This window comes from Corythoichthys intestinalis, chromosome 11 (assembly GCF_030265065.1).
Source record: "Corythoichthys intestinalis isolate RoL2023-P3 chromosome 11, ASM3026506v1, whole genome shotgun sequence".
In the NCBI taxonomy this organism is placed as follows: domain Eukaryota; kingdom Metazoa; phylum Chordata; class Actinopteri; order Syngnathiformes; family Syngnathidae; genus Corythoichthys; species Corythoichthys intestinalis.
The window spans coordinates 38,160,343-38,182,487 of record NC_080405.1 but is presented as its reverse complement, the minus strand read 5'-3'; the positions used below and the strand labels follow the sequence as shown (position 1 = coordinate 38,182,487).

The following is a 22,145-nucleotide window of genomic DNA, read 5'->3' as shown; positions in this document are numbered from 1 at the left end:
TTCCACATCTATGCCAGTCAATTTGGCACCAGGCACATCATTTTCGGAGAGAATTGGTAGGTTTAGCGCTGTTAACGTCTCCTTCGTACACGAGTTCCATTCATTTCCTATTAGGGACAAACGATGGCTTGTCCTCGGTTAGCAACGGTAGCTAATGTCATGAATATTAATGAGCGGAAGTGACGTGTTGCTTGCGGTACGCCATTGCTTGGTATATCTTTAACAAGGTTTTTGTTAAAGGGATCCACGGATAGAAAGACTTGTAGTTTTTAAAATATAAATATTATTATGAGTTAAAATAATTTGATATTTAAACCCCTCTTGATGTTTTCGTTTTTATACAATTTGTAAAATTAGTTTAACTAGTAGGTCACCCTTGTTGTTGAGGCCACATGGTTACGCTGCCGGGCTTCCAGAGTATGACTCTGAGCATGACATAAACATGTCATCTGTTCAACCCTTTCAATTTGAACCCAAGAGGAACATTAATGAGAATGACAATGTCGATATTTCACAAAACGAGCAGCAAAAGCAATTAACAGGGAAGACGGGATGAGTTGAGACGAGAGTAGGAAAAAAAACGGCGTTCTGCCAAAATGTGCTACACTGGCGAAACGTCTTACAAAAGGCGAATTTGACACCCAAAGTACTACCGTGCGCGTTCAGCTTGTTTTGTTTCGATGCCTACGGACAGAACATACTGAAGATGCCTTAAGAATAGGGCTGTCCCAAACGACAAATTTTCTCCCGACTAGTCAGCAGACTTTACGATTAGTCGACTAATGTTATATATATATATATATATATATATATATATATATATATATATATATATATATATATATATATATATATATATATATATATATTAGGGCTGTCAAACGATTAAAATTTTTAATCGAGTTAATCACAGCTTAAAAATTAATTAATCGTAATTAATTCAAAATTCAAATCAATTCAAACCATCTATAAAATATGCCATATTTTTCTGTAAATTATTGTTGGAATGGAAAGATAAGACACAAGACTGATATATACATTCAACATACTGTACATAAGTACTGTATTTGTTTATTATAACAATAAATCAACAAGATGGCATTAACATTATTAACATTCTGTTAAAGCGATCCATGGATAGAAAGACTTGTAGTTCTTAAAAGATAAATGTTAGTACAAGTTATAGAAATTTTATATTAAATGTTAATCTTAATGTTAATCTTAATGTTTTCATTTGAATAAAATTTGTAAAATTTTCAAACAAAAAATAAACTAGTAGCTCGCCAGTGTTGATGTCAATAATTACACAATGCTAATGGATGGTGCTGAAACCCATAAAATAAGTCGCACCCAAGCACCAGAAGAGGGCGAAAAAAACACCAAAAAACACAAGTACCAAATGGGCATGACACTGTCATTTTAATCTGTTTGAGCGGGGCATGTGCATTAATTGGGTCGAATATTTTAACGTGATTAATTTAAAAAATTAATTCCCGCCCGTTAACACGATAATTTTGACAGCCCTAATATATATATATGTATATATATATATATATATATGTATATATATATATATATATTGTGTGTGTGTGTGTGTATTTTTTTTTTTTTTACTAATTTAGTATTCAATTTTTTGTTGACACCTATTAATTCCAAAAAACATTTAGGAACGCTTAAATTCTTTATTAACGTTTAAATAATAAACATAAATAACAATAATAAATCAGAAACAATGAGGTGAAATGCTGCTGGCAAATATATAGTATTATTATTATTATAGTATACTACTATATGTACAGTATATACATAATACTTTATCATATAAAGTAAGTAACATTAGCGCAGTCATGGACTATCGTAAGCAGGCCAGTGTTTCCATATACTGTATATATACAACGTATATATATTTTTTTCCCCCAAGCGGGAGCTTCCATGATCCTAATAAATACAGTCTGCATGCCGTGCGCAGAGATCTCAGGAGACTCGAGACCTACAGCTTTCGGGAGCAGCAGCATAGTAGATACATACGTGAACTACGCGAAAAAAAAAAAATTAATAATCCAGGTTTATACGACACACATGAAGGCAACTTTAAAAAAAAAAGTCGTTCGTTAGTTATATGGACTTACGATCTGCCAGCTTGTTGTTTCTTTTTGTCTTCCAAAATTACACCAGGGTGACGGCGCTTCAAGTGTTCGTTCACGGCCGATGTGCTACCGTGTCCGTGGTATGCGAGCCCAGCATTGCAAAAACCACACACAGTGGCACCCTCCATATTTTCATTCGAATCATTCCAGGCTTTGGCCACTCTGGTCCACTTTTTTGGCTTGATGCCGCTTTAACCTCTTGCTTACCGAGCGTCCGCCATTCTCAAGTTTACCCACATGTATTTTTTTTTTCTGCTTTAAAGCTACCACAAGAACACACAATGCTTAAAAGTATGACGGAAACACATGCAAAAAGTATTTTGAGGTCATGAAAAGGTAATAAAATACTCAATAAAACATAAATAGTAAGTACTCGCCCCTTTTAACTGATTGCTTATGTGTTGGACGTAGAAGGAATCGCAATAACCTAGTAGTGTTTGTCTAGTGACTGTGACAAACTACGTCATCACCCTGAGCGTCCATTGCGTGCATAAAACATGGCGCCCTCCGTAGGTCAAAACATGTACTAAATATATATTTTTAAATCAATGTCAATATTTTATGTGTTTCTGATAACATATTTAGGTAAAAGAGAACAATTGTGACTTATTAGCGCTTAGAAGTGTTGAAGTCCAAGGTTCCCTTTAAATGTAGATGTAATTAACTGTAAGAAAAAAATAACAAGCTAACTTTTATAAAAGAGGTCATAAAGAGCTCATATTGGCAATTCTCAAATGCTAGCACTATCTGAATCTCGTTCTTGTTATTGAATATTAATTGGGATAACAACAGGGATAATTCCATTACCTGGATTTTGAAATCAAATTGTTGTATTCGTATAACCCTCCCCCTAATCAAACCGTATAGCTTAAACTGTTCAAGCATTGGTCTTGTAGGTGTTTGTGGAAGTCACTGCGCCAAGTGCTCCTGTTTTCATGCAATGTTTTATGCATGGGTTAACTTATAACCATGCAGGATATACAATGCATCATCTCCTTGGGACACAGAAACACAATTTCCACCAGCATGTATTGAGTCAGAGCAGAGCCGCGTAATTCTTCAACCTATTTTTGCCTGGAGCTCATTTAGTTGAGGCGTGTGGGGGTTTATAGATTCTTATAGGACTGTGAGCATTTAAAGCAGACTCACCTGATTCAACAGATAAGCCTTTTTGCAAGCCTCACACAATTGTGTCATATTTTTGTACAACACTTTAAATAGATTTCTAAGTGGGTAATTGTTGCTCCACAATGCCACAATGCTCAAACGACCTCACCGGCGCTTTCTTTTTCCTCTAAGGTGCATTACCTCTCTCATGGGGATGCAAGGATTTTCCCAGAGTATTCTAGTCCTTGGTCTCAATTATCTACTTTGAGGCAGACAGAACACATTAAAACTGCAATGCACTGCGCGCTTTTGTCTCTGCTAATTGTCAACCACATGAGACGCGCGGCACCTCTGCTGCTGATGCTGAGATTTGCATCAGACTGCTGATGACCTTCACCATAGATTTGTTTTGCTGTTCGCAGAGCCGCACAGTTTGGTCGAGGCTCACTCGTCTTTGCGAGATGACAAAAGCGCTGTTTTGGCTGAACAAATGAGCCCTTCTTCTCACTACTCCACTCTCCACCTTTTGTTATTTGCATTAGGAATCAGTCTGCTCATTCCTCCAGAGGCCATCCCCAGAGGCAAGATCTATGAGATTTATCTCACCGTTCAGAAAAAGGAGGATTTAAGGTGGGTCTCTTAAGCACTCCTGTTTGTTTTGGTATCCTACTGCTCCACCGGGAAAATATTTACAGTCCACACCAGAGCTGTATAGGAAGGATATACTGCATGTAAATCAAGTAATTTAGTGAAATTCCCAGACTGTACAGTATAAGTCACTTTCTTTCATAGTTTGGCTTCCCTTGGGCTAACTGTATACTCAGGTGCGACTTATAACTGTATATGCTTTACACTGACATCCACATGAAGGATGCTCTAGGTGTGTCCTTTACATCCACACACTGACTAAGGGGCCGTTTACACGACAACGGCAACGGGGGTGACAACGCAAAACTTTTCCAAAGAGCCCTATTGTTGACACGGCGTTTTGAATACAAAAATTTGAAAACGCCTTCCAGAGTGGAAATCTTCCCCCCTGTCGTCGCCATCTTAAGTGGGTAAAAGTACCGTATTGGCCCAAATATAAGACGGCTCTGATTATAAGACAATCCCCTCTTTTTCAAGACTCAAGTTTGAAAAAAAGACTTTTTGAACACCAAATTAATTTTTATACAGAAAATAATTACAGTACATCTGAAAAATGATTATAGCAATATAAGCATGTTATTTTGTCTCATTCAAATCTTAATATCTGAACATTTAAATATGTAAACTAAAGTGCAATCACATTTGTAAATGAATGGCTTCTGGTTTTTGAAATGTAAATGAACCAATCTATTGTGATAAAACAAAAACATTGCAATAACTGCATTAACCATCAAAGTGAAGTCTAACTGTAACTGTAGTCTTGAAACAAACTGAATAAGGAAAAATATTGCAATAAAATAATAAAAACTGGTTAAACTTGAGAGTAGCTGAGATCTGTCATGACAGAACATCGATTCAATGATATCTGGCGCCATCCTAGCGTCGTAAATGGGTATAACGTCTAGACCGCGAATATATGACGACCCCCACTTTTTCAGTCTTATTTAAATGCAAAAAAAACACCGTCTTGTATTCAGGCCAATACGGTAAGTTTTGGATGACAACTGACCAGAGGTGGGTAGAGTAGCCAAACTTTCTACTCAAGTAAGAGTAGTGTTAGTTCAAAATAATATTACTCAAGTAAAAGTAAACATCCAACAAATATACTTAAGTACAAGTAAAAAGAAAAAAAGTATTTGATTAAAAATTACTCAAGTAATGAGTAACATTGTAACTGCTTAAGATGTTTGATTTTTTTTTCTTTAAACAATGGTATTGTTTTTCTCAGCACAAAGCAATATGATATACTGTATGAACTGTTATTATACTGTACGATAAAATATTACAAAACCGCAATAAGTTGACTTCCGGCGAGACAAAAATCTGCAGAAATTAAGCATTATTCATCCAAAGAGCATGAGTGCCCTCTAGTGGAGAAAACATATTTCCTATTTTGAAATTAAAAGGATCATATACAGTGGTACCTCTACATCAGGGGTTTTCAACCCAGTCCTCAAGGCACACTGTGGGTCCTGGTTTTTGTTCCAGCCGATCCAGCAGAGACAGTTGAACCAATGAGGCTTCTGCTAAAACAAGCCACACCTGACTGCAATCAACTGATTGCACTTGTAAAACACCAGATTGGGGAAAAAGTGTTGTCATCTTGTTTGGTAAGAATGAAATCCTGCACCCACAGTGTGCCTTAGTGGAATAGGTTGGGAACCCCTGCTCTACATACGATCACTTCGACACACGATCTTTTCGACATCCGACGTAAAATTTGAGCCGCCATTTGTTTCTACATCCGACGAGTTGCTCGAAATACGACGACATGACAGCACTGCAAACGAACGCACGGTGGATTTTCTTGTGTGAGAAATCAACACAGTTTTCAAAAAAAGTTGATACAGTTGGAGAAACAAGGAAAAAAGTGATGCTTACCTTTGAAATGAAGATGCAAGTTATAGAAAAATATGAGCTTGGTGTGCGCGTCCCTGAACTGGCTCAACAATACAGCTCCATGGTCCTCTTCCGACCACCGTTCGCCACTATTTATAAGTTAAGGTGACAATTATTATTGTGGTAACATTGCCAAGGAAATCGCCAGCTTCGTCACGTTTTTATCATTTATTTAAGAACTTATCCAACACAAAACGCCCATTGTCTTAAGCAGTTGACTGCTCTCAAGAAAACGAAAGTATTATCTCTACCGCACCGACCTATCTCACCGTGACGTCAGCTTCGCGGTGCGTTCAGGGACAGTAAAAAGTGTCCGCCATATTAGAATCCAATTCGTTACATTATTTACAGGAATAATTATTAATTCTTATTATTATTATTATATTATTCTGACTTATTTATTTATAACTTATTTGTTTTTCTATGTTTAATTGCCATTTGTAACAGTGCCAGCAGTATTTATTAAGAATTTAGTGTATGTGTTTAGGCTTTGGAACGAATTAATGGAATTATAATGTATTCCTATGGGAAAATCCTGCTCGACATACGACCATTTCGACTTACAAACAAGGTCCTGGAACGAATTAAATTCGTATGTAGAGGTACCACTGTATCCGGTTTTCCATGGTCAATCGGTGCCAAATAAATACAGAGAGAGAGATTAAAATCCGCGCTTTCGAGTCATGTTGACGGCGGTTTTATGTCAAATACTTATTTTTTTAAGGTGCTATAAAGACGTCAGGTGATTGAACAAGCCGGTTGATCATAGAACGACAAGCCGGAGTCTGATTGGTATAATGGAACATGTCATTATTGTTGCGACGTCTCATTGGTGGTTGAGCCGCTATTTGCGTCCCTGGCAAAGAGGAAAAAAGTAGTAGCAGAAGCCAAGCCATATTCACTGTAACAATTCACTGTATCAATTTGTTTTATTTTGAAACTGTGTTATTGTTTTTGCCACTAGGGGGCACCACCAATGTTATGAGGTATTTTACTATAAAGGTGCACCTGGTGGACATACGGTTTTTACCATAGCACAAAACCCTGCATGGAATGTGAACTGTTTGCTGAATTGCTAGAATAAATCAACCAAACCAAAACTATCCATATGGGCAGGTCATTGCTGGTAACCTATGCATACATTCGGGTTCAGATGGTGACTCAGTATTGGCGTGATTTTGGGTTTGCTAAATTGCATTACATTAAGTAAAATCTAATACGGTTATGTGTAATATAGACAAATAATGTAATGACTATTGTAGCGCAAATTAGCAGAGTAAGAGTAGCGTTTCTTCACAAATTTACTCAAGTAAAATGTATGGCTTTGTAAAACTACTGTTAGAAGTAAATTTTTCTCAAAAGTTACTCAGGTAATTGTAATGGAGTAAACGTAACACGTTACTACCCACCTGCAACTGACTTCAGTACTCCGAAATCGTAGGTGACGATAGTGCTCCAATATGTATATCAGTGAAAGGGATGAAGATACTAATGACGTCAGTGCACACAGACAGTCCGACAGTGTATGAAAACATGTCTTCAAGTAGCAACCTTGTAATTACTACCTCCTCCTCAGTCCACACAAAATAACTCTGCCTGATGCGCTTCGCCATGTTGTTATTTGAACAGGACGAAAGAGGAAACGGCAGAAGGGAAAGGTTACACGCAGGAATCAAGTTTTGGTGGTGCTGCCACCTACAGACAAAGGGAATTCATGCTACATAGGCAAATTGAACGTTTCATGCACTTTTGCGCTTTCATGTGCACGCAAATTCCCCACACATAATGGTCATGTAAACGCGGGATTAAAATAACGGAAAAACGCCACTTTTGCTTTATTGCGCAAGATCGATCCTGTAAACATGGCCTGAGTTGTTCCGAAGTGAAGTGATACGATGAAGACTAATATAATAGATAGTGAATTAGTTTGAAAATGAGAGTTTGGTTAATGGGTTATGTTGTTTAAGCTGTAATTATCTGAATAACTGTTAAAATGTTTCGTTAATAGACGCCTTTTTAGCCTGTTGTTCTCAATATTATTGTTATTACTATAAATTTGTTCTTGGTCTTTGATAAAATTCACCCTAAAATCAGACTTATGCTCCAATGTGTGTTATAGTACATGTGTTTTTCTCCTTTCATTTTGCGTTTTTTAGCTGGTGCAACTCAGGCTGTTATGCCCAATTCAGGTTTTTTGTTAATTTTTTTTGCGTAGCCGTTCACTTTCCATGAAAAAATGTCACCTGTAGATAAACGGGTCCATGATGTAACACATACGCACATTGGAACGCATCGTCATGTGACGCAATGGATTCAGAATTAAATATGGTGCCTTTGGGAGGGCAAAGGTTATGTTAATGGAGACAACATTTTTTAACGTGAAAGCTTTACGTTTGGTGTCAAGAAGCAAAAGTATTTTCTGTGCCTTTGTCCATCATTGCTCATTCATATCTGTTGTTTGTTTCATCGAACAGTGACAACGTTTTTCTCCTGTTGATGTCGTATACGCCGCGTGCATATTGATCGTGTTTCTCCTCCACAGTCGTCTTATAGACGTTTAGACTGTTCCCACTGCATGAAAAAAAATCAGATGCATGTCACACATATAGGCATGTGCCGGTATGAGATTCTGACAGAATGATAACCTTAAGCAAAAATATCATGGTTTCACGGTTTTGCAATTACAGCTCTAAAATGTGTTACTTTGAGATACAGTATCTGGGTTAACAAAAAAATAAATAAATAAATACATTGAACAGGATTTATAGTTTTCAAAACATATTAGCAAATTGTCGTATCTGTTTTTTTGGGCGTGCCCATTCAGACTGCCTTTGTCCATTGAGACCATTCAAGTATTACACATGCGCACTAATCCGCAGTCCGACACGCGCGGAGCAAGAAGACCCGCATGCGCAGAAGCATCAAAACAAATGACCACACATGCTGGTTGTCATCCGTCATTCCAGGGATATCATATTTTGCTTTTCAAAAAGAGGACACAAATAACAGACATAAATAATTCCTGTTTAGGCTTATATTCAAAGTTTATATGGATCGATAGCATGCACGCACTGTCATACGTCACACACACATACGGGCAGTTTGCCCTGACTCTCGGCCGTGTAAGCAATCTTGAAGTATTGCTCATATAGAGCAGAAAGAAAACCGATCATTCTCGGGCTTATCCTCAACCCATTTTTATTTTTTTATGACTTTTGTCAAGCCCGACCCTTCCCCAAAAGCCGTTTTCAATGCAAGCTAGGCGCTAATAACGCACAGCTGCACTGCTGCCGTTGCGTCTCTCTCGCTCTTTGATAACGTAATTGCTGCATGAATTCCGATTTGGGAGACTTAACAGGACAGACCGCTGCGACATTCTTGAAAATGTAGCCCAGATCGGATTTGAACCACATACGAAAGTGACCCAGATCGGATTTGAAATGGTCCAGTTCTATGCGACTTGTCACGTTCACGCCGTCAAGTTAATGCCTCACTCAAGTCGGAAAAACACGAAAAATCGGATTCATGCATTAAGACCTGTAGTATGAACGTAGCCTACCATAATTTTTGGACGATAAGGCGCACCTGACTATAAGCCGCACCCACCAAATTTGACACAAAAACTGCATTTTTTCACAGATAAGCCGTACTGGACTATAAGCCGCAGCACTCCTCATTGTATTATGGAATTTTTACACCAAAAGATAATAACCGGTAACACTTTATTTGACAGCGGCACCGTAAGACTGTCATAAGACCAAATGAACCACCGTGAAGCTTTGAACCAATGGGCTGAAAAGCTTCATTGCTTCGAGAGGCTTTATTTGCCCATCACTGCTCCACCTGCTGTCAACACTTGTCGTCCAACATGACTCCTAGCATGCATTGCAGCACTACAGATGTAAATAACAATCAAAAGTCATGTTCTCTGCAAATTATTTCTTGATTTACTGTTTCAGTTTCATTTATTGCTAGGGGTTGTATTTGGTAACCCTTTATTTGAAAGTGGCCCCATAAAACTGTCATTAAACAATCATAATTATGACATGACACTGTTGTGACACTTAATGAATGCTTATACCAGATGTCATTTAGTGTTATCCGGCAAATTGTCTCACTTTTGAATGGATGTAAAAGATCCGAGCTGAACATAAATGGAGATAGTGACAGTTAGCCGGATGACACTTAATGACATCTGTCATAAGCATTCAGTAATGCCCATGATAGTGTCATGTCATAATTATGACAGTCATTAGATCAAATGAACCACCATTGCTTCAAGAAGCTTCATTTGGACATCACTGCTCCCTTGGAGAGACAGTCAACCTCTGCTGCCACCTGCCGTCAATACTGTTGTTGTCCAACATGCCTCCTAGCATGCATTGCAGCGATACAGATGTAAATAACAATCAAAATTCATGTTATGTGCCAATTATTTCTTCAGTTGCTGTTCCAGTTGTTTCATTAATTGCTAGTTATGGTATTTGGTAACATTATTTGACAGTCGTGCCATAAGACTATCATAATTATGACATGACACTGCCATGAGCATTAATGAATCCTTATGACAGATGTCATTTTGTGTCAACGGCAAATTATCTCACTTTTGAATTGATTTAAAAGATCCGAGCTGGACATAAATGGAGTTAGTGACATAGTTTGCCGGACAATGACATCAGTCATAAGCATTCATTTATGCCCTTGATAGTGTTATAATTATGACGGTCTTATGACGCCGCTCTCAAATAAAGTGTTACCTATTAACCCAAATAAATCAACAAATAAGCCGCGCTGGACTATAAGCTGCAGGATACTGAGGGAGTGAAAAAAGTAGCGGCTTATAGTCCGGAATTTACGGTAATTGAATTATTTTCCATAAAAAGCATGTGTGTATGACTCGTATCATGTTTACATTATACACACACTCTTTCCCACACACAGTTGCCAGAGAGGGAAAAAAAAAAACGCTAAACACGCTGGAGTTAATTTTCATTGCTCGTGGAAAACACTCATGACAGTGTTTACTAACCTTTAATTTTGTATAAATGCTAAATCATATTGGAGGTATTGCCTCCTCGGCAGCTACCCTCCGCAAACATGTTTTACATGTCGGTTGCCCTTCCTCTTCTAAGCCGAGGCCATCTGTAACTTTTCTGTAGCTGAAGTATTCCCATACCAGCGATTTCGTTTTCTTCGATGGGGGAAAAAGTTCAGGAGTTTCGCCTCCTCCAGCCATCGTGTAGCACACATGACTCACTGACACTGAGCAACAACCAGTGGAGGAGGGTTGAGCCTTGCAGCTGCAAGCGAGGGATTTCTCCCTGCATTTTTTGGTAAAGTTGCACCGATACCGATACCAGTATCGGTAGGGGGCGCCGATCCGGCCTGAATTGGTGGTATCGGTATCGACGAGTACCAACATTTAGGACGCCGATACCATCTACTGGCATCATTTGAACGCAAATATACTGTCCTCCCAACGTGAGCTAACTTCCCAAATCATTACATATGTATATCTTTGTCCCGAAATTACCAAACGAAATCTACACCGCCGTCTTCAATACAACTGATGTATGCGATGTTACACTGCTCATCTAACATGGCATTCACAAACGATTAGCATGCGTTAGCTAACGCTAACTGTTATAGCGCCGATAGGATCAGAAAGGTTAAGACCGTGGGAGACTAAGCAAACTCGTGGTTTCATTATGAACAATGAGTGGCAAATTAAGAGCGCCGTACTTCAAACTCGTCCTGTTTATGAAAGTCGATTATCATATGCTGGTGTTGTGCAGTAATGAGCAGAAGTGACTTCTGTGACCAGAAAACACTCGAGTGGCGCACCGCGCACACTAGATATCATCAAATAGCAACCTAGATGTCCTATGTTAAATCCCATGCCTACTCTCGCGCGCACACAGTTGATATCATCAAATAGCAACCTAGATGTGCTACATTAGATCCCATGCCATTAGCTGCGTGAGCCCAGAGCGACGCGTAGTCCATATTGTCCACATTGATGAAATAGAAAGCGCCATGACTGAATGGAAGTTAAGCAGGCCAAATCAATCCATACCAGTAACTATAGACAATGCTGCAAATACTGTTAATTCAGTACATGTTACAGATGGACTCGGACCACAAATAGGATGTTTTGCTTATATAGTAAATATAGCTGCTGAGAGAGCTGCAGCAATCAACAGTTTGCCCCACTTTACAAACAGTAAAGATTGTTCTCAGCACTTATATACAAAATTTCTTCAGATCAGTAAGAAGTAAGCACATAAATATTATGCACTAAAATGCTTGTTTATATGATGGCACTGTTATTTTTTGCTTGTTAGCAAATAAAAATAATAATAATAATAACAGTTGTATTTTCTGTTTCAGAGCATTAAATGTATTGAATTGTATCGAAAAAGGTACCGAACCGTAAATTAACTGTATTGTTGCATAAATATATATATATACATATATATATATTTTTTGCTAACAGAGTGGTATCGGAATGGTATCGGTATCGGCCGATACTGCACAGCCAGGTATCTGTATCGGTATCGGGCCCAAAAAATGGTATCGGTGCAACACTAATTTTTGGGACATAAAGAATAGCCAATACCTTAGGATGATGGAAAATTTTTGCGGTTTTGAAACCGTGACGTTTTCATACCACGGTATACCTTGAAACCGGCAATCGGCACATATCTACACATATATGGCAAAAACGTCAGATTCTAACTGCAGTATGAACGTAGCCTTTTACTCGAGTGTGATTATAATCTGAAAAATACCATAGTGTATGTCAAATGAAACTTGTAAAAATAACTATTAATCTGGTATGGGGCATTTAGTTACTTACACAACTAGATTGGGCGACATTGTCTGTTAATCCTCTAACCTTTTAACACTGTCAACTAATTTGCAAAGGTGAATGTGTCATGTGCTTCCTTAAAGAGAACAATATATCATATTAATAACTCAAGTAAAAGCTCTTCAATATGCTTCATGTGCTCCTTTGTCGTGACCGGTGTAGGTTACCCCTGGCCGGCTGCCAGACCCTGCTGAGTCCTGTTGTGAGTTGTGGGCCCCCCGGGGTAGTCCTGAGCCGGCCCGTTATACTGAGCATGGACCACTGCTCTGACGCATGCCTTGATAACTGGGCCATCCGCCTGAAGAAGCAGACCTACGAGGGCGCTTGGGAGGTAAAGTGACACAATAACGCCAAGCATTGATCCTTATTAAGAATACACCACAGAGAATTCAATCTATTCTAGTGGCGTCTGCTGTCCAATCAGGCCAAGCACTTGACCACAAGAAAGTTTCGTACCAGAACAAAGGGCCACTCTGTATAGCTCAGTAGTTGCCAAGCAACATGTTTCTCAGAAATTACTTACTTCAAAGTACTTTTAGTCCTTCTTAGGTATTTCTGCTTGTAATTACAGTTAGAGGTGGAGTTCGCTCCCAGTGTTTCTAGCCATGAAATTTGAAATTAGAGGGGAAAGTTGGTTAGAACATTTGAGCATCTACAAACACGGTCAGTTTCATGGTTTAAGGCTTTAGGGCCATCACAAGAAATTTAAAGACAGGAAAGATTGCTGGTGGGCTTTAGGGTATTAGGAAGTCTTCTCTGATTTTCAATATCGTGCATTAATAATTCACCCTCGCAGCATGTGGTGGCAGGGGGCTGTCTTGGAATGGATTGATCTGTCTGAGGCAGGCGTTTGACCTCCACTTTTAATCATCAATCCAACCAAAATTAGCCCAACTGCATGACCACCAATAGAGGAAGGTAGACAAAGAAAAGAGAATGTCGTGTCAGCGTTTCAAAAGAGGACTGGGGAGGGATAGAGGAAATGGATCCTGGAGCGGGCGGAAGGGAAATGAATTGCTCTTCGAGTGAGCACTCAGTGGCGTAATTGAGCCGTCCCACACCTAGAGGAAATATTAAGATGATGAAAAAGTGAGACTCTATTGTGGTCGCGAAGCAAATGAATGGTGTCAATACTAATTTCATTGATTTAGATGGTGTGCGGTTCCATAGATCAAAGAGTTTGGCAACCGTAATGCTCGCCTCAGCCTGATGTGGCCAATGGGAAGAGACAGTCTACTGGCGTGATGGAGTTTCCAGAGAAAACATTGTCACCTCGAGTCCAATTTGTCCCCATCAAATTAGCATAGAGAGCAGTGTTGAATCATAAAACTAGTCCTGATCTTTTGTTTTTTTTCTAAGCCTCCCATCATTATTACTGGAGAAGTGCATCTGCCTCTCTGACATTTTCAAATCTGTCATCTTTCTCATTGGAAAACAACTGCCATTAATTCTTGCACGGCTGTCATCTATTTTTGATCACTCCTTAACAGCCAATAGTGCTATGCTTAACATGATTTGAAAAGTTGTTTTCATCTTGTTTAGCAAACTCCAAACTGAGAGGAGCTCCAAAATGGTCAATAATCCAATATTAACTTAACCGTATTTTGCTAGAATCATCTATTCTTGCCTGGAATCCATTTCAGTCTCCTTTCATGTCAATGAAGCGACTTATCCATGCATTATTAAGTGAATTGATGGTGTTCTATAGAAGGTGTGTCTTGATCTTGAGTGAATGCACCCGGAGGGGCATTTGAGGCAACACAGCGCAGTACTAAGTATCCTTGCCTTATTGTAAACCACAGCTTGCACAATGAATCTAAAAAGTCTACGCAGCACTGTTAAAATGTCAAGTTTTTGTTGTATAAATGACATGAGAACAAAGTGAATCATTTCAGAACTTGTAACACCATTAATGTGACTTATAACATGTACGATCAATTGAAAATAATTTGGGATCATCATGGGATGTGCTTGTTTCTGGTCAACTGCTGGCCTGTGAAGCCCTCTGAAACTCTTGTGTGATTAAGGGTTATGTAAAAAAATATCACTTTGTAAAAAGAATTCTTTACAGTCCCAAATGAAAGTCAGTGTGAGCACAAAACATGTAGGCCTCTAGATTCGAGAACTTTTAAATAGAGATGTCCCAATCGATCGGCATCCCAATCGATCGGGTCCGATGACGTCATTTTCAAAGTATCGGAATCGGCAAAAAAATATCGGCCATGCCTTTTTTTAATATATATTTAAAAAATTAATTAAATCGTTTTCTAATTTCTTCCAGAGTCTTTAGGCTTAAGGTAGGGTTATCAAATTTATCCCAATAACGGCGGTAATTAATTTTTTTAAAAAATGTATCACGTTAAAATATTTAACGCAAATAATGCATGCGCTGCACGACCCACTCACGCATTTTCGCGCTCAATCTGTTATGGCGCTGTTTTACCTATATAGGAAATAAAAGGCAGCGTAAAATAAGTAGAGTGAATTTTGGCAGCCTTTGGAGCCTTTTTTTTAATTGGCTACAGCCTTACAATCCCTCTCCCTACGATTAGAAATATCATGGGAGGCAATGTGGGGAAGCAAGGTAGCAATTGATCTTTTTCTTAACACCTTATTTCCCAACGCAGAGAAGATATATCAATTGGTAGCACTACGGACAGTCATGGTTCCACTTCTCATCATGCATTTGGGAATGGCTACAGTATCATTTACTGAAAGCTCAACAAATACAGTAGATGGCAATATTTAGTCACAATATACAAAGTCACAAGTCTTTCTATCCGTGGATCCCTCTCACAGAAAGAATGTTAATAATGTAAATGCCATCTTTTTGGCTTTATTTGGATTTTGGATTTTTTGCTTTTTGGATTTATTGTCATAATAAACAAATACAGTACTTATGTACTAGAGATGCACGATAATATCGGTCACCGATAATTATCGGCCGATTATAGCAATTATGACGTCACACAGATAATCCAGATAAAACGAAATTCAACCGATAATGCAATCCGATAATTATATACTTGATTTAGCCTACAAATGTGCGCAATCAACAGTTTTGTCCAATTCTGTTAGTTTTAAGGAGGTGTTTTTGCAGTGTAGTAATGTGATATATGTTAGGAATGGCTTACTTTTAAAGGCATTTTTGTGCAACTTGGGTGTTTACTCTCTAAGTAATTGTTGCCAAAAGCTTACCATTACACAATGTCATTGCCATTGTTTAGATGGTGGAATTTACTACTTGTTCACATTTGATGTGGAAAAAAATAGCACTAAATTACATTTTTGTACAGTAACATTTGATCTTTGTATACTTTAAAATTTTACATACATATTTGAATAGAATTATCGGCGTGACATTATCGGGTGGAAGGGGCAGGAAATTATCGGTTATCGATATCGGTTGAAAAATGTATTATCGTGCATCACTATTATGTACTGTATGTTGAATGTATATATTCGTCCGAGTTGTATTCATTTTTTTCTTAATGCATTGCCAAAATGTATATGATTGGGAAAAATTATCGGGAATGATTGGAATTGAATCGGGAGCAAAAAAAAGCAATCGGATCGGGAAATATCAGGATCGGCAGATACTCAAACTAAAAAGATTGGGATCGGATCGGGAGCAAAAAACATGATCGGAACAACCCTACTTTTAAACATTTAAAATACAAGTATTAGTTTGCCACTAGGCATGTGTCGGTAGGAGATTTTGACAGTAGATAATCTTAAATTAAGCAAAAATACCGTGGTTTCACAGTATCATGGTATTGCAATTATAGCTCCAAATTGTTATTTTGAGATGTATGGGTTAAAAAAATATTATTTCCATTGAACAGGTTTTTTTTTTTCCCACATACGAGTATTTGCAAATCGGAACTTCGACACGAATGTAATATTAAAATAACAAAAAATAAATAACTGAAATAGTTTGAAGTGGCAGCCACCCTCCCAGTTCAAACGGATTGGACGTCTACTAGTGATAAACTCATTCCAATTCACAGCAGAAGCTTGTTTTTCTGTTTATTAGTTGTTTGTAGGATATCCTAGAATGATTTCCTGACCAATGTATCGATAATCGTTGTATCACCATATCGTCAGATCATCGTTATTGTGAAGTTTGTATCGCAAATCGTATCGTATCGTGAGGTACCAAGAGGTTCCCACTCCTAATGGATATGGCTGAAACTTGAAGTGCACGTACTTGTAAAGCTATTGTTTGCCACTCGATAGTTTGGTGCTACACACTTAAATCTACTTGATGCTATGGGTGGCTAGGAAACATGTTGAAAAGTAAGTTAGAAACACCCACAGTCTGTGTCTTTGGGATCATTTGATGATTCAGGGCTATATAAACTTGATCTTCACCTTCTACAGGACGTCCTGCTGATGGGTGAGGAGCTAGTGTCGGATCCCTACTACTGCCAGCTGGAGGCCGAGACATGCCAGCTGTTTTCGGAGCAGCTGGGCACCTTTGCCTTGGTGGGAGAGTCTCTGCACATGGGTGCTGCCAAGCGCTTGAGGCTGGTGCTCTTCTCCGACGCCTACTGCTCCACGCTGGAGTACAACATCAGGGTTTACTGCATGGATGACACGCAGGATGTCTTTAAGGTACAGTCGCTGGTGCACTTGCAGCTTTTAAATGGAAAATATGAATAATATGAAATAATGACAAAAATTGGCTGGAACGGTGTAATTAAGTCTTTCATATATACGCTGTTACGTAATGTGGTTTTGGGGGATTTGTTAGGGTGTTTTGTGTATGCGGTTGTTTCATCAATATGTAGTGTTCTATACATTCAACGATTTTACTTGTGAAAATACAATTCATACATTTAATTATACATATCACATGTTGTCCCATTGCATTATTAAGGCATACATATTGTTACTGCTGTTTATATTTCATTTTTTAAAAAATCAATAATGCATGGAAATCAGTAGTAAGTTTTCAAATCCAATGATTGGGAACAGATTGTTTTTCAGGTTTATAGCACCTATAGAGAATCATGAACAATTGTGGTTGTCTGTGACCATTGCATTTCTAGTTGTTATATTGTCTTTCAGCTTGCTAGAATAGAAAGCAGTAAACAAAATTGATTTAACTACATGGAACTGCCATTGTGTGAGTTGTGGATGTGAAACAATGCTTAAAGTCCTGGTTAATGACAGTGTACAGTCCTTGGTTGTGTGTGTGTACTGTATTTGTGTACACGGCTGGTGCTGCTCAGCTGCTTCAGGCTATCGTGTTTTGCCTCACTTTGTTCACCGCCGTATTTCTCCTCTCCATCCTGCCTTCCACGTGGACATGGTATAATCAAGTGCTAATGCCTTCCTCCCTCCCCCTGGGGCTCCCTCTGAGTACTCGGTTAAGATTTCATTTGCATGGTTAATTAGTAAATTAAAAGGAGAGTCTGTCCCAGTCTTCTCCCAGCAACCCCCTTGCTCGCTTTGTAGCCGGCCCACTCCTCTTCATCTGACACCACCCACAGTCACAAGCACCATTTCCCACTCAAGTCCACTTCTGCTGGCTGTAATGGCCGACCTCATTGTCCACATGACCGCCACCAGCAAAATCTATGAGCAGCAGTGGGGCGTAAACAAGGAAAGAGGGTGAGGGCTCTCGGGGCTGAAGTTGATGAGAGTCGAGCACAGGCTTAAACTGAAGGATGGAAATTACGGAAAACTTTTGAATGCCTTTGTGTGACTGCTGGTAAAGTTCAGTTAAATAATGACATGCAGAGTATGACATTGATCCCGGTGGCCTGGAGGTAGGATTGCCAGCTGTCCCTTGATAAACGGAATCGTCCCGCATAAACAAAAGTACTAAAGATGTCCCGGTCGATCGGCATCCCGATCGATCGGGTCTGATCACGTCATTTTCAAAGTATCGGAATCGGCAAAAAAATATCGGACATGCCTTTTTTTTTTTTTTTTTTTTTTAATTAAATCGTTTTCTAATTGTATTTAACGTTACAGACAAAATGTCTTACACTCATCCAGAGTCTTTAGTTTTGGCTTAAAGTAGGGCTATCAAATTTATCGCGTTAACAGCGGTAATTAATGTTTTTTAAATTAATCACGTTAAAATATTCAACGCAATTAACGCATGCACTGCACGACCCACTCACGCATTGTTGCGTTCAATCTATAATGGCGCCGTTTTACCTATATATAGAGCTAATAGGCAGTGTAAAATGAGTAGAGTGAATTTTTGCAGTCTTTGGAGCATTTTTTTAAATAACTAAAGCCTTACAATCCCCCTCTCAACAATTAGAAATCTCGTGGGAAGCAATGTGGGGAAGTAATGTAGTAGTTGATCTTTTTCTTAACACCCTATGTTATCTCCCAACGCAGAGAAGATATATCAACTGGTGCAACTTCGCACAGTCATGGTTGCACTTCCCATCATGCATTTGGGCAGAACAGTTAAATGGCTACAGTATTATTTACTGAAAGCTCAACAAATACGCTAGATGGCAATATTTAGTCACAATACACAAAGTCACATTTGTCCTTTAAGAATTACAAGTCTTTCTATCCGTGGATCCCTCTCACAGAAAGAATGTTAATAATATATAATGCCATCTTGAGGATCTATTGTCATAATAAACAAATACAGTACTTATGTACTGTATGTTGAATGTATATATTCGTCCGAGTTTTATTCATTTTTTTCTTAATGCATTGCCAAAATGTATATGATCGGGAAAAATTATCGGGAATGATTGGAATTGAATCGGGAGCAAAAAAAAAAAAAAAAGCAATCGGATCGGGAGCAAAAAAACATGATCGGAACAACCCTAAAAAGTACGCATCCCGTATTAAGCTTACGCGTATTGCAGGGATCCCCAACCACCGGGCTGGGGACTGGTACCAGTCCGTGGTGCATTTGCTACTGGGCCGCAGAGAAATAATGAATCATTTGTTAACGAACGCAATCTGGCCAGTGCCTCTTGACACATTAATATGACTGTTTACTCTATAGATATATAAATCATTGAAATCATTGGAGCTAGCATCTATTTTTTTATATCTATGTACGGTTCTCCATTATATGACTTTTTTTAGGCGTAATCAGTAATTAAATTACTTCTTCATGTAATCTGTGACAACACTGCCCACACGTTAGCGAAGATGACTGAAAAACAGACGTCTTTGAACAGCTTTTTTACAGGGAAAAGGCCCCCTGCTGAGCCAGAAGTCCATTCTATATGATATGTCGCTAAAAGCTAGCAAACGAGGCAACAAAAGCGAATGCACTGAGAGCATCGTACCTCTTGGTGAACCGTATTGTTAAAGCCAAGAAACCTTTCACGATTGGGGAAGAACCAATGATATTTGCTGTCAAGTTTTAGGAGAGGCCGCTGTTAAAAAAAGGTTGATTCAGCGTGTGGTGAGCAGTGTTGTTAATAACGGCGTTAGAATATAACGGCGTTATTTTTTTCAGTCGTGGGTAATCTAATTTTCTCATCTTGGCAATGCCGTTACCGTTACTGAGGCGGGAAAGGCATGCGTTACTCTGCGTTACAATGTAAGTTGGCGCCAGAAGACTCACGGAGACGAGAGAGCAGAGCAGGAGTGGGGACGCCGTTGCAAACGCGATGCTAGGTGGCTCCAATAATGCCTGACTGTAGCCGATAGCCGACAAACTACGTGCACATAATGCTAAGGTAGAAATCGTATATTGTAGAACTAGATGCAAATGACAGACACAGTGGCATTAGCAACATATCTAAAGAACTAGATGCGTCAGTAAACAGCCACCATCTTAAAGTGATCCTCTAACTTATACATGTAGGCTCTAATAAACCACAATTGTTCTCTAAAACACTAAAATACTAAAATATGTTGTTAGAAACACATAAAATGTTAAATCAATGACAATATTTTATAATATTTAGTCCATATTTTGACCGTTAGTTGGCGCCATGGTTTGCGGGCTCGCAGTGATGACGTAATTGGTATCTTTTCAAATTTGTAGCGTGTTAAAAAATTGCTTATTGCTGCCTAAACTCGCGAAGTAAAATGCCACGATGTGCTGCTTTTGGATGCAATTTCCAGTCAAATGGGAACAAGGGGAGTGAAGTGAGTGGTCAAGGTGGAATTATTATTTTTAGTGAATAAATGTGCATAAGTGGAAGCTTCTTTCCCTTTTTGGTCCCTGTATGCACGTACCCTACACCACGCGTTACAACTGGCGCCCGAACATTTTTCCTGGATCCTCAGTCAAGTAAGGGATCCATCTATTTTCTGGATCCGAAGGTCCCACCACGTCTGCAATATTGGTTTCGGATCTGTCCATTTTATTGATTCGTCGGTCCCACAGCGGCTTTTCGGATCAGTCTATTTTGTGGAATCGACGGCTGCAACATTGCTATGGGATTGGTCTAATTCCCGGATCTTCGAGTGAGTAAAAAACGCGGATTTGGATTACTGTTGCTATCTTTTATGTTGACTATTCTTCGTGGGGGTTTTCCCCAAATCATACTAAATAATTAAAGCACTATGGTACGCTACAGTGACGACAGTGACTCTGACGTGGACCTTACAACCATGTTGGGAGTTCGTCAGGGAACGCGTGTTTGCGTACTGCTGAGTTCCCGAGTGAAGAGTGGTCAAGGTGGAAATATTATTTTTTGTGAATAAATGTGCATAAATGGAAGCTTCTCCCCTTTTTGGTACTTTTATACACGTATCCTAGCTACCACGCGTCACAATTTACAAGACATGGATTACACAAGGTGTGCTCTTTGGCCTGTGCTGTATGTAAAGCACACGACAGTTCTGGATGCTAACAATCTACATAATTATATTGGGATAAGTTTGAAAACGCAATATGCTTACTTTGAATATCTGCTAATAAAACCGGACAGCATACACTCTCACTCCCAACCAGAGTTCCAAGCAGCATTCACTCTCGCATCACCAGTTTTGCCCAACTTTTTTTCTTATAAGGTATTTGCTGCACGCATTTTTCCCTGAAGCTCGTCTTGTGAACGACCGACAGTGCTGTCCTGCTCTTCACTTTTCGGATCTGGTTCAAATAGGAAGGGTAGAACTGACGACATGTTGGGAAAGCTAACGAGTGACACGCTGGAATTTCGGCAACGGGACCAGTGACGTCACGCACTGCGACGTAACAAGAATGGCGACCTATCACTTAAAATAATTTTACAAACTTTATTAAAACAAAAACATTAAGAGGGGTATTAATATCAAATTATTATAACTCATACTAACATTTATCTTTTAAGAATTACTTGTCTTAAAAATAGAGGATCCCTTTAAAGTAGTAGACCTCATAGGAAAGCTCTGTTGTAGAGAACCTTCCTAGCAAACCTAAGTAACCCTTTATCTAAAATGCTCCTAAATCGGCAAAATTTTGACTTAACTCTATCTTTAAATGATGAAACAGTTTTAAAACTTACACATGTCCAAAGTGGACTGAAAGGGAACTAATGCAA

At 38.8% G+C, this 22,145-nt stretch overlaps 1 protein-coding gene across 4 annotated transcripts in view; it reads left to right on the top strand.

Annotated features, from left to right (window-relative positions):
• The window catches only part of unc5a (unc-5 netrin receptor A), a 398,198-nt gene that overhangs the window by 319,261 nt on the left and 56,792 nt on the right, over positions 1-22,145 (top strand). For all 4 annotated transcript variants that reach the window (XM_057851224.1, XM_057851223.1, XM_057851222.1 and 1 more), the window contains 3 exons: positions 3,797-3,884; positions 12,835-13,003; positions 17,056-17,289. In XM_057851224.1, the coding sequence (XP_057707207.1) occupies positions 3,797-3,884; positions 12,835-13,003; positions 17,056-17,289 (491 nt within the window). The remainder of the gene's footprint in view (positions 1-3,796; positions 3,885-12,834; positions 13,004-17,055; positions 17,290-22,145) is intronic.